The sequence below is a fragment of the Adiantum capillus-veneris genome, chromosome 19 (assembly GCF_014529385.1).
Source record: "Adiantum capillus-veneris isolate H3 chromosome 19, ASM1452938v2, whole genome shotgun sequence".
In the NCBI taxonomy this organism is placed as follows: Eukaryota; Viridiplantae; Streptophyta; class Polypodiopsida; order Polypodiales; family Pteridaceae; genus Adiantum; species Adiantum capillus-veneris.
The window spans coordinates 79,387,949-79,400,734 of NC_140949.1; the positions used below are offsets into that span (position 1 = coordinate 79,387,949).

Here is a 12,786-nt window from a genome sequence, read left to right on the forward strand (position 1 = left end):
TTTAGTTGTACTATAGCAACAATTGATGGTGTGATGCTTTCTAGCTAGAGAAATTTGTTTATTTGAGCTTGTTGGTCTTGTATCTAGCTATTTTGATGAAAACAATAGTATATTTGTAAAACCTTGATGATAACCTAGCATTATGGATATTTGCCTTGGGAGAATGTAGCAATTTTTGGATATGTCTCTAAATAGTGCTAGTGTTCCATGGGCTTATGCGGGAACATTTTTTTTCCTATGGGTTTTCCCCACCCATCTAGTGGTCTGCCACTTAGCCTCTTAACCTTTAGCCACTTAGGCACTTGTGCACTAGTGACTCTACTATGTACACCCATTGTGTCTAGTCTATCTACATGAGCATACACACATAGTGCTCATTCTCTTCTATTACTAGCTCATCCATTGTCTACTCCGTCTCCATTTTTCTTCCAACATTTGTTATCAGAGCCACCAAAACCTGTCTACAGCTATGCGTTTTTGTCTATGTATCTGCACGCGCACTTTTGTGATAGTTTTTTTGTAGGGTAACCAAGGCATTAGTATCATCTACAAATTGTTGGAGACATAGTTGTTCACTTGCACCTTCAACATTGATACCCTTCAGTTTGCCCTAATTGAGAAGATCTTTAACTAGCCGTCCTAATTCATCAGATGAGATAGCATATAGCAGAGAAGACAAAGGGCAGGGCCTGTCTGATGGACTTGTGCAAAGGAATTGCATCAGTCAAAGTACCATTGATAGAAATTATTGTAGAAGCATTTTCATATAGTAAATGCACAAATCTAATAAACATTCTGCCCAAACCCATATCTTGCATATTCTAAAGAATGAACTCCCACTCTATTCTATCATAGGCTTTATCAAAATCAATCTCAAAGAAGATAAAGTCCTTATTTGATTCTTCAACACACTCAATGCTTTCCAAATGGACATGATGGCATCTAGAATGTACCTTGCTTTAATAAAACCTTTGTTTTTTGAGAATGAACTGGTCCATGAGAGGACTTAGTCTTCTAGCCAAGAAGAGAGAAAAAATATTATAAATAGAAAGCAGACATGTTATAGGCCTCCAATTTGACAGTTTGTCCCTTGAGCCTTTCTTATGAATTAGCTTTATCACTCTACCATTTATTAAAGGGGACAGAGCTCTAAGAGCTAGGGCTTCTTGACATACCAGCATAAGAAAAGGTACCAAAGAATCTTTATACAGGGAATAGAATTCATTAGGTATTCCATCCAAACTTAGGGTTTTGCCAATCTTTAGTTTTCCAATGGTTTCACTACATGAGCAAGAACAATCTTTTTCCTTACAGAAGCAATCTTTGCTTTGGCATTAGTTATTCTCAATTCCTCATAGAAAATATTGGGAAAAAAATCTTGGCAATTTCTATGTTCTCTTTGTGAGTTCTAGCTTGAATTCCATTCTTATTATGTAACAAAAGAATAAGATCTTTACACTTCTTTTTCTTTAACAAGGAGAACATATGTGAGTTGTGCTTATCAATCTTTCCAGCCCAAAACTGTTTGGTCCAAGCAAGGGCACCCTGAGCTTCAAGGAGCTCTTCCTTTCTCAAATTATCTTTTAAAGAGATAAGCTCAAGTGAGGGAGAGCCAGTCAAGGAAGTAGACTCAAGCAAAGATATTTGCTTACTAATCATCATTCTTTTGTGTGATCTAATCTCTCTAGCCTTTTTCTTGAACTATGTCAGGGCATATTGAGTTTGTTTGGAGCATTGTCCCAGGCAGCAAATGCATTACTATGAGTAGAAAATGTAGACTCAAATATGATTTGAACTTTAGCCTTAACAGAAGGAATTTTAAACAAAGAGCTATCAAGATGAGGACAACTAGATCTGAAATTATGCTCACCTTTATGTAGCTCAAATAACAGGGGCTTGTGGTCAGAGAGCAGGAAGGAGGAATCAACTCCTTGCAAGTTACCATCCATGCTCCTGAATCAAATCCACTATCATATATATTCTATTCAATCTTGTAGATCTATAATAACAGTTGCCAATTGATTCTAGACCGGGTGAAGCCGGTATTTTTTGAGACATCCATCAATGTGTGCTTGTCATACAGGTCTTCTCAACTGGATTTTTAATCCGTTGAATGACATGTCCCATAGCCTTCCATCTGTCATTTATAGAAGTGACCATGTTAAAATCACCTACAAGCATAAGAGGGTTAGGAAGACCATTGATTTTTGACCAAATGATACTCCTTCTAATCATGGATTTAGATGCATAAATGCAAATTAATGTGTAGTTGAAAGATTCCTTAAGAGAAATTGCAATGTCCTGTTTGGCCATAATGTACATTAGTGATCTGAAGCTCATGACTGAGAGCAATTCCCAAAGTTGTTCCACCTTTCCATGTAGTATGGTTAGAGTTAACCCACTTATGAGACTTACTTTTTGGAGATTCAAATCCAGCACCTGGTCTTTGACTTTAACTTCTTGCAGGCAAATAAAGCCAAGTTGCAACTGAATATCAGTTAGCCACTTCTTTATGCATACAACTCTGGTTGGGTCTATGAGACCTTTACAATTCAGCGAAAGACCTAAGATGGCCTAGTTCAAAAAAAAAAAAAAACGTATGGATTAACTAAGGACACTGAGATTCTATTAGGGTCTATGGACTTCTCTTTTTTCCTCTTAGCTTTACCAATTTGAATTGGGAGAGCTTCTTCTTCAGCTTGAGTCATAAGAACGTCTACAAATTTTAGAGGTGATTGGAAAAACTTGTTGACTTCTTCCTTATCATGTTCTTGAACCTCGTTTGTGAAGTCATCAACAGCAAAATTATCAAAACTTGACTGCCCCTCCAAGTTAGAGATTGGTGACTTGGTCTGAGTAGCATTGACAAAGTGCTCACCTTCTTTAGAATCAAATGATAGTCCTCTAGCTTTTTCTGAGGGACTGGCTGGGGGTATCAAGGGATCTTGGGGAGTTGGAGGGCTGACTAGAGTTGGGTTAGGAGAGACACCATAATCATGAGCCTCCTTGGCAGGTTGTGAAGTAGAAGCATTGTCCACTCCTTCTTTTGCTCTCTCTTCTATGGAAGGGTCAAAAACTTCATCAAGAAAAGCATCATACCAATTGACATATCTGTTGTTATTACTTCTCAGTGGAGGCCTATTTCTTGGATTACCTCTTTTGTTCAACTGTTGAAAACCTTGATAGGTATCCTTTACCTCTTTTCCTTTGTTGGCATCTTTTTGGACCTTATTAGCCAATTTTGGATAGTCTTTAATAAGATGACCCTGCCTAAGACAATGAAAACAAGCATTTGGAAGATTTCTATAGACAATTTTCTGTACATGCAAGATTTGTCCCAATTGGTCTTTTAATGAGATAGAGTCTCTAAGAGGAGCTTCAGTTTCCACCTCAATGAGCAGATGGGGGTTGGTACCATTGGAAGTCTTGTGCCTCAGCACTTTACCAACTTGTGATCCTACCTACTCGAGCCATGGAATGACCTTTGTGTTTTCATCAACTGTATAAGAATCCTTGTCCCTAGCCTACTGAGGCACTTGATCTTCTTGGGGTTTAACCACAGTGGAGTGTAGGATCACCTTATCATTATTCTCCATCTCTTTCTTATGTAAATCAATATTGTTCTAGACATTGGAAATAATGGAGGATTGACCATTTTGAACAGGTAGAGGAGAACTTATCTGAAGGGGCCTCTGAGGTGGGAAAGGGTGGGCTGCATAGTGAATGTCGAGATTGTCTAGTCTATCTACCATGAAGTTCAGAGGGACAGAATATTGAAGCTATATAAAAAGATCCATTTAATATTTCAAAAGAGAAATAACATTTAAGGTTAGTCTCAATCATCACCAAAAACATTGAAAGTATGCCTAACTCGACTCTCCTCCAAGCAGTTTTCGGGAAAAATCATTTTCATAAACATACAAAAATCCCTCCAAGACAAATCTGAACTGGGAATTTTACAATACTAACAAGTATTTTTGCAAAATTACACTATTTTTCATGTATTTTAAGCGGAATTTTCTCCTTCTTGCCCTCCCCTCAACCGGCTACTTTGATTTTGCAACCGGCTCAAGGCTAAGCTAAGGCGCTTGTTTTAAAAAGCCAAAAAGTTCCTTTTCAGAATTGCCTCGAAGGGGTTGTGTTGTTCGAGGAAAATGGGTGCGAACGTGTCTAGTGCTGATGATGCAGTCAATGGAGAGCGTTGCAACAGCACTATATAAGAGGGAATGGCTCTGAATGGATGGCATGCAGGGAATTAGATCTGCTGCCCTACATCAGGGACAGTCCTAATTACAACAAAAGCCAGAAAAGCTCATTCCAAGAGATATGGGCACACAATCCTTCGAAGGTGGTGAGCAGAAACTATGGAGAGCTCCATGTACAGAAGACCTTTGTCAAGGATGGATCACTCACCATGGACCAGCTTTCTCTTCTAAAGTACATCAAGACCTGTGCCTTCCGCAAGGACCTTCCCTCAGGCAGCTTCATTCACGCTCACATTACCGAAAGAGGGTTGCTCCATCACAACATCTCCCTTGGGAACGCCCTTCTCAGTATGTACGCAAAATGTGATGTCCTTGCTAAGGCGCAAGAAGTGTTTGATGAGCTTCCTACAAGGAATGTGGTCACCTGGAATGCGCTTATATCTGCATTTGCCCAGCATGGGCTTCTTGATGAAGCCCTGGAATCCTTTGGGAGGATGCAAGATGAGGCCCTCTCCCCAAATGCAATCACCTTTGTATGCCTGTTAAAAGCCTGTGGTGACTTAGAAGCTGTGGAAAAGATACATGCAGAGGTAGGGAGACAGGCATCGTTGGAAGAGAATGTTGTTCTTGGTACGGCCTTGGTCGACGCGTATGCGAAGATGGGTGCCCTTTCAAAAGCACAAGCAGTGTTTGCTAAGCTTCCTGTACGGAATGTAGCTACATGGACCGCTCTAATTGCTGGATATGCCCAGCATGGACTTGGTGAAGAAGCTCTTTGCTGCTTCGACAAGATGCAAGGTGAGGGCCTTTCTCCGAATTCAGTCACGTATATTTGCACTTTGAAAGCATGTGGCAGCATCGGAGCAGTTGAGAAAGGTGAAGAGATACATGCTGAGGTCAGTAGGCGGGGATGGTTGGAAAATGATGCCATGCTTGGCACTGCACTCGTGGACATGTATGCCAAGTGTGGTGCGCTTGCAAAGGCGCAACTGGTGTTCGATAAGCTTCGGTCACGGGATGTAATCACATGGAATGCACTGATTGCTGGATATGCTCAGCATGGTCTTGGTGAGGAAGCACTTCATTGTTTCAAGCAGATGAGCAAAGAGGGCCCTTCCCCTAATTCTGTTAGCTTTGTTTGCATGTTGAAAGCTTGCGGTAGCATAGGAGCAGCCATTCAAGGTGAGGAGATACATGCTGAGCTAGGCAGGCAGGGACTGCCTGGAAAAGATGTTGTTTTGGGCACTGCATTGGTGGACATGTATGCCAACTGTGGGGCACTTGCAAAAGCACGAGCTGTGTTTGACAAGCTCCCCGCACGCACTGTTGTTACATGGAATGCGCTGATTGGGGGGTATGCCAAGCATGGACATGACGATGAAGCTCTAAGCTGCTATGAAAGGATGAGGCAAGAGGGCACTTCCCCGGATGCAGTTACCTTTGTTTGCATTATGAAAGCTTGCAGCAACATAGGAGCAACTGAGAAGGGTGAAGAAATACATTCTGAAGTTAGCAGGAAAGGGCTATTAAACAAGGACAGTGCACTAGGAAATGCATTGGTGGATATGTATGCAAAGTGTGGTTTGCTTGCAAAGGCACAAGGAGTGTTTGATATGCTTCCGGCATGTGATGTCGTTGTGTGGAACGCGCTTATTGCTGGCTATGCTCAGGTTGGTAAGGTTTCAAAAGCTTTTGAGCTGTTCATGGAAATGATGCAAAATGGTAGAAAGCCTGATGCAGTCACCTTTATTGTTTTGCTTACTACGTGCAGTCATGCTGGTCTTGTTGAGGAGGGGTCACTGTTGTTCAATACCATGTGCGATTTACATGGCATCAAGCCTACTTTAGAACACCTTACTTGTATGGTTGATAGTTTCAGTCGTGCCGGGCAATTTGGCAAAGCATTGAGTGTGATTGAGGTTGTGCCACCTTCGAATCGTCTTTTATTGTGGACAGCTCTGATGAGTGCCTGCCAAAAGTGGGTGCATGTTGAGCTTGGGAGGTGGATCTTTAGGCATGCAGTACGGTTAGATGAGAACTTGGATGCAACCTATGTCAGCATGAGCAATATATATGCAGCTGCTGGCAAGAACAAGGAAGCATATAAGCTTGAATCGTTGGCGCTCTTGGTGGACTGATGTAAATAGTGGTGCTTGTAATCCTACAGAGGGTAAAAAAAGATGATATTCACATTTACAGAAGGCCAAAATAACACTGGCCTATAACTCTCATCAAAATGTACAATAGTCCATATTTTTCAAAGGCATTGTTTCCATAGAATGGCTAATGGTGTCCTATCTTTAGCCTCCAGAGGCCGCTGAGCCAGCAGGAGCAGGAGGCACGTTTCCCCCTGGGGGGAGTAAAAAGTATGTTTATGCCATGTCATTTTTCCATTGTTGGGCACGAACGGCATTAGGGGTATGTGGCAGTATTTAGTCGATACTAACCATGATGGATCTGGTGGGCTTCTTTCCTGGATTCATCTCTACCTCTTTGTTAAATATATCCTATCCCTGTATGCTATAAGCAAGCATGTTCTGTGAGGTATCTATTGCCCAACCTTGGGAGATCTTTGGATGAAAAATAAGTACCTAGGGTGTTGCAAGGTAGCATCTCTTGGTGCCTTTGCCAAAGAGAGATGCCCAATCAAATCTTGATGCCAGTACAAGGTCTCCTCAACTTGTTCCGTGTCCCAGGATGGTGCTTCTATCCAAGCAACCTTTGGCAATATGTGAACCTCAAAAATATAACTAAAACGTGTGAAGTATGAAAGGAAGAAATTGAGAAGGATTTTCCAAGGCTAAATCAAACCCGTCTTTTCTAGAACCGTAGATCAAACCCATTTTCCAATAGGTAGTAGTGATACCACCCTCTAATCTCCAATATGCAGGGCATCTATACAAGATGCTCCTTCATCTTCACATAGTCTAACAGATGAGATCCTCTTGCAACATACAAAGAGTATGTAATGATAATTTTTAGTTATACCTAATTGAGTAAGGAACATGGTGGTTTAAAACCACATGCTTCAGTCTAATATAATATGTTTTTGGCAAAGTACTGTCAAGTTTCCCTCTTTCTTCAATGTATTGCTAACAACACAAAATAAATGGCACAATCAGGTGTGGTTTGTGTAGGTAGAGTAGGAAATTGATGACTAGTGAAAAACTCATATAATGTTGTTTCTCCAAGCTAGAAGTATTTGTAATTTACCTTAAAAATCAAAGAGGAATAATGGTGAATAGAAGAAGACTATTTTTACTAGATTCCTATTACTCCCTACTGGGTCTACTCTTAAAAATTTTATTAACAACTTAGATTCTTACAAACTAAGGTCTAAGGAAACTATTGGAAAGTTTAAAGGATAGGATGAAAGGAAATGAAGAGGAGAGCTCAACTAGCTCATAGACACCTCTTATAGTTAATCTATTGACTCTAGTTTGAAGCACCATTAGTACACAAAGATTTTTTGGCTTTTTAGAACAATCCTTCATAAAAGGCATAACCAAGAAATTACAATTCTCTCTCTGTCTCTCTCTCTCTCTCTCTTTCTTTTTCTTTGTGGTCTCTTGGGATTGTTCATATGATGTTAAAAAACTCTCCTCTTTTTCTTCTTCTTCTTCTTCCTCTCTCTCTCTCTCTCTCTCTCTCTCTCTCTCTCTCTCTCTCTCTCACACACACACACACACACACACACACACATACACAAATGCGGTACATTGGTTGTCCCAGTTCCCTCTTGACTAACATGTCTTGAGTTCAAGACTTGCTGGATAGATCTTTAGGTTCTTGGGATTGTACCTATGACGTTAGAACTTCTCTTCTTCTTCTTCTTCTTCTTCTTCTTCTTCTCTCATCCTATGGAATCTGTTTTCAAAGAGCCACGGATGTCGAGATCACAATCACACCCCCTTTCTCTAGATCTATTGCAAATCAATAGCAGTACTCTCCCTCCCTTTAATGCTCTCTCATGAATTTTCAGCGAGTTGCTAGTGGTCACCAACTTGGCTAAAGACTCATCAATGTTAACATTCTCGTAATGCTTTTGTAAAAAAATATGAATAGTAGAAGGTGATACTGCCAAGTGCTTAGAGCAAAACATATTGCAAGAGGAGAAATGAAAGTTACTAAGAATTAGCAAAACACAAATGGCACATATCTAGCAGCATGTTTTTGAAAGAGACATATGGCATAGATCTATTGGCAAAATGGATATCTTTCAACAATACTTGCTTTTCCTTGTAAACAAGATGAAGCTTTGCATTCTAAAACAAAATTACAAACTAAAAAACCAAAGTAGATTTCAATGTTTCACATGCCATAGTCAAATTTATGCTTCACTCCCTTCTTTGCTAAGGCTTGTTTTTGAAAGATAAAAAATGAAAACTAGTTTGCCATTTATACTTCGTAGGAAACATTTCAATTTACAAATATCTATGGATTGCAAATATTGATTTATTTGTGTTACATGTCCATAAGAGTTACGCCAAGAACTAAATTGTGATATAATAAGCCCTGCATCAGCATCTCATTGTGAATATGCTTCCCCTTTGGTAGTAGCGCTCATGGCAGCATAAGCTTACAAGATGTAGACGTAGTCGCTTCATTTGGAGACATGCACTCATGCAGTATTTGTTTCAAACACTAGAGCCAAGTGACCTCATTCTTTTGAAGTGTATCCCATGTGTATAATAATCAAGAGTAAACATTTTCATTGACAATGTTATGTTTCAATGATAATCATACGTACATTTTGTGTTGACAATTGATTCCAAATGCTTGTTATAGTTTATTCATCATCCAAGATTTTGCAAAATGGAAGAAGTTGACATGGTTTTCAAACATGATTTGCAAAAGATCATGAGGAATGCATGATGTGTTTGCATGGTTGTGCTCTCAAAAGAAGAACAAAACCATACATACAATGGTGGGAAGGTGGCCCTGTCCTAACCCATTTTTATAAACTATAGGGAATGTGCCCTTCCTGTGTATACTTATTTTCTCCTGCAGTGTTGAAGGGTGATATTATGCTCCTCCTCTAGTGCTAGTCATGTTTGTCTATCCTCCAGTATTGAATGGTTGCTTTACAATGCATGAAGAGGAATTCATTATCTTCAAGTTTACAGAAATGGTGGCATCAAAATGATCTTGCTACAAAATGGGCACAATGTAGTCCCTTTTTTGACTACTAAGGTGAAATCAAACTCAAGCAATATGATAAACCATCGAACAATGCATCTCATATTGTAGGGTTCGTTCATCAAGTATAACAATTTTTGATGATCCACAAAGAACACAAATTTGTTTGCAAGAAGGTAGTGTCTAAACTTTTTCACTGCATAGACTATTGCCAGGCCTTCTCATTTTTTGTACTATTAAGCTATCTGCTGGAGTAACAAATGGAAAAATCCATGTTGTTCTCTCCAGGCTATGCTAGGATGCATCCGATAGAATATGACAATGAATCAACATGGACATGAAATATTTTAATTCAATCAAGTTTGCATCTTTGGCTATGTATGGCACATTGTGGTGCTATTTGAGAGAGAATTCACCTTGTTTTTGTGTACGCAAGTGATGCTTTGGGATGTGAATTTTGGATCGTTACACATTCAGATGCGGTTTTATGCGCATTGTTTGACCGTGTGGGGCATTTCAGAGACCTTATTCCTTTGTGATTATGACTTCTACTTTCTGCCCTTGTTGGTCGGTGATTTGGGCTGATCCATCCTCTTTAATAGTAGACAATAACTCATAGGCTTTCTAGAAATCTACTCCGCATGGTTCCTGATCGTAGAATTCCCTGAGGCCTAGCCTTTTGTTGGCTTCTTTTGTGTCTGGCTTTGCAGCTACATCATATATCTCTTTCGGTATCATTTGTAGCTCTACTTGGTGTCCTTCTTCACTCTTAAACCTGCCATCGAAAACTGTTGTATTGTTTTCCTCAAGCTGTTCTCTTGACAAGTATGTTGCCTTGGCCGTCTTTACTGAACTTGGGTCCAATTGGTAGAGTGGTAACTCTTGCAACTTCTTCTTCTGGGACACCTTTTCTTGGCCTTCTCCGCAACTTGCATCTCTCCTTTTAAGTGAACACAGTGCCAAAGCTAGAAAATTTTTGCAATTTCTGCTCTGAAATGCCTTTGGGTCTAAATTTCTTAGAAATTGAGTCCAATTTGCTTCAAATCAATTTTGGAACATGCATAGATGCATAAAAGCATGTAAAGATCAAGATCATGAAGTTCAAGCAAAAATTTGTAACAAAAGTAAATAATCACGATTACTTACAACTGAGGATTTTTCTCAACTTTTTGCATTTTTGATATCATAGGCTTGAAATATATAGCCATTACGTGCTCTGAGTGAAGTGTGGGCTCAATTGAGTGCACTGGGTGGAAATGGTGCTAGATTTAAGCTTTAATTCTCTGAAACAGTAGATATAAAGAGATTTTGAGATTTTGAGATCCAAACTTGCTCAAATTTGGTCAGTGGACTTGGGACATCATGTGCTTTGGTCCCATGAGGTCAAAGTTGCAATTTTCCCCCTTTTTGGTAAGAAAGTAAATAATTGTGATTATTAACTTTTTTACCAAAATGAACATTTTTTGTTGCAACTTGGTTCTAGGCATGATGTAGACTCTGTGTATGAGATATGGGGTGATTTGGATCAAAAAAATGTGACAGATAACTCAAAAATTGGATTGGAAAGACTTCTTTGTGTTTTTTGACAATTTTCAAAATTTCCTTGATCATTTTGGCTCATATTGGAAATGTGGCATGTAATAGGTGTGTACAAGTGATAGGTGAAGTGAAGCTACCATTTTCAAGCCAAAAAAGTACAAAAGTAAATAATTACAATTATTTAGAGCAGTCAATTTTTTTTGCTAAACTTGACAATTTTGACCTAGACATATTTGATACACCTAAAACAAGTCCTAAGTTGAATTTGGTAAAGTTTTGTCTTATTGGCATCACTTTGTGTCGACTCTAAAATCATCAATTTTTGTGACTACATGGCTTGTGGAGTTGGTTAGTCACTTTTGAGGCTATGGACTTGTTCGCTACATAGTCATGAAGCTACCCATCCAGTTTTGGCCCATTTGGAGTCAGTTTGACTTCGTAAGTCAAATTTGACGCTTTGTAGCCTTCGAGCTATTTTCTACTTTTTGAGAGCCTTCCTTGATCGTTTTTATGAAACCATCCATGTACATTGTGTATAGACCCAGTCTATAAGCTGTCTGTAAAGTCAGAATCCATTTTTGGCATCTGACAAAAACCTAACTTTTTTCCTCGAACCATGCCGAATGGTCATCTCGTGATATAGACGTGTTCTATTATATAGGGGCATGCTACAATTCAAGTCTCGTCCGATTTGGTTAAGCTGACAGACCACTATGGTCAATTTTTGATCTCGTAGGACTTCGTGCACTGCTTGGTTTCTATGGTTTTTTTCTTGAGCTTAGACTTGTTACTGGCCATATAGAAGTGATCATTAATAAGCATAGAGCTTACCCCTCATGTCTCGTGTGAGACGGCGTCGTAAATAGGCGACCGCGGACTTCGAAAATCGGACGCGAAGAAGGTCGAGAGCTCTCTTCTCCAAGGGCGACTAGTAGAAATGAGGTGATTTTTAGACTACCTTGGATATCTATACTCGGACATCCCAAACTATTTTCCCCCAAATTCCTCTGTTAGTCCTACTAGGCCCTGAAATCTATGTTATACTCAAAAATTTCTTCAACCAGATTCCAATAGCTCATTCTGAAAGAATTTGCGAAAGTAGGCCTTGGTGGCCAAATTTAGGCTTTCCGCTTCCATCTCCCGATTTGATTGAAATTTTTTGTGCCTTTCCGCCTTGTCCTTCTGATCATCAGGGTATCTTCATTTTTTCCATCTAAGCTCATTTGCTATATATCATTAATTTTTGACCTGTTTATTGAAAAAATCAAAGAAAATAACAAAATGCGCTAAAAAAGCAAAGTGACAATCCAATTATTAAGAAAATCCATCTAAAAACATAGCTTATTGTTTTTTGGTGGATCTCTCTATTTTTAAGTCCCAATATCAAGAAAAATGATGAAAAATAACCAAAAAATCAAATTTTGATGATTTTCTGATAGTATATATACTATTTACACTCATCAGGGAGATGTTATCGGTTAAATTTCCCTTGTTGATGACTTGTTAAGGGCATTATTAGGTAATTTTGCAAAAAACACACGTCAACATCAAACTTTTCCTCCCTTTTCAAACATTGCCCTTAATTACTTAGTTCCCTTCCACCCCTCCTAGATGGCGTACTCTGGGATGAGCTATGAGGGTGCAAGGAAGAGTAAACCTTACAAAAATCTCCAACTCTCCCATTTTATTGGCATTAGATGGATGCAACACGAGAAGGGGATAGGAGATCATCTATAGACGAAGGCTTCTCATGTAGATAAGTGCATTCTTACCTTCCCCTCTTCTCAACCTCTTGCAAAAATCCCTGCTTTCCCCCTTCTAAACCTCTTGTATGTGTGAATTCTTCGAACATACCCATCATAATCATTGTGCATAGGTCATAGACCCCCGATGGGCATTGCTC

General features: G+C 39.3%; 1 protein-coding gene across 1 annotated transcript; it reads left to right on the plus strand.

The window, feature by feature from the left end:
* The first annotated feature begins 4,119 nt into the window (after positions 1 to 4,119).
* On the plus strand, positions 4,120 to 7,262 carry LOC147434298 (pentatricopeptide repeat-containing protein At2g33680-like). Its single transcript, XM_086490838.1, has one exon. The coding sequence runs from the start codon at positions 4,241 to 4,243 to the stop codon at positions 6,341 to 6,343; it is 2,103 nt and encodes a 700-aa protein (XP_086346964.1). The 5' UTR covers positions 4,120 to 4,240; the 3' UTR covers positions 6,344 to 7,262.
* The last annotated feature ends 5,524 nt before the right edge of the window (positions 7,263 to 12,786 follow it).

What these genes read in the sequence shown, in the direction of transcription:
- LOC147434298 (XM_086490838.1), top strand. Translation starts at nt 4,241, where the DNA reads ATGGCATGCAGGGAATTAGATCTGCTGCCCTACATCAGGGACAGTCCT.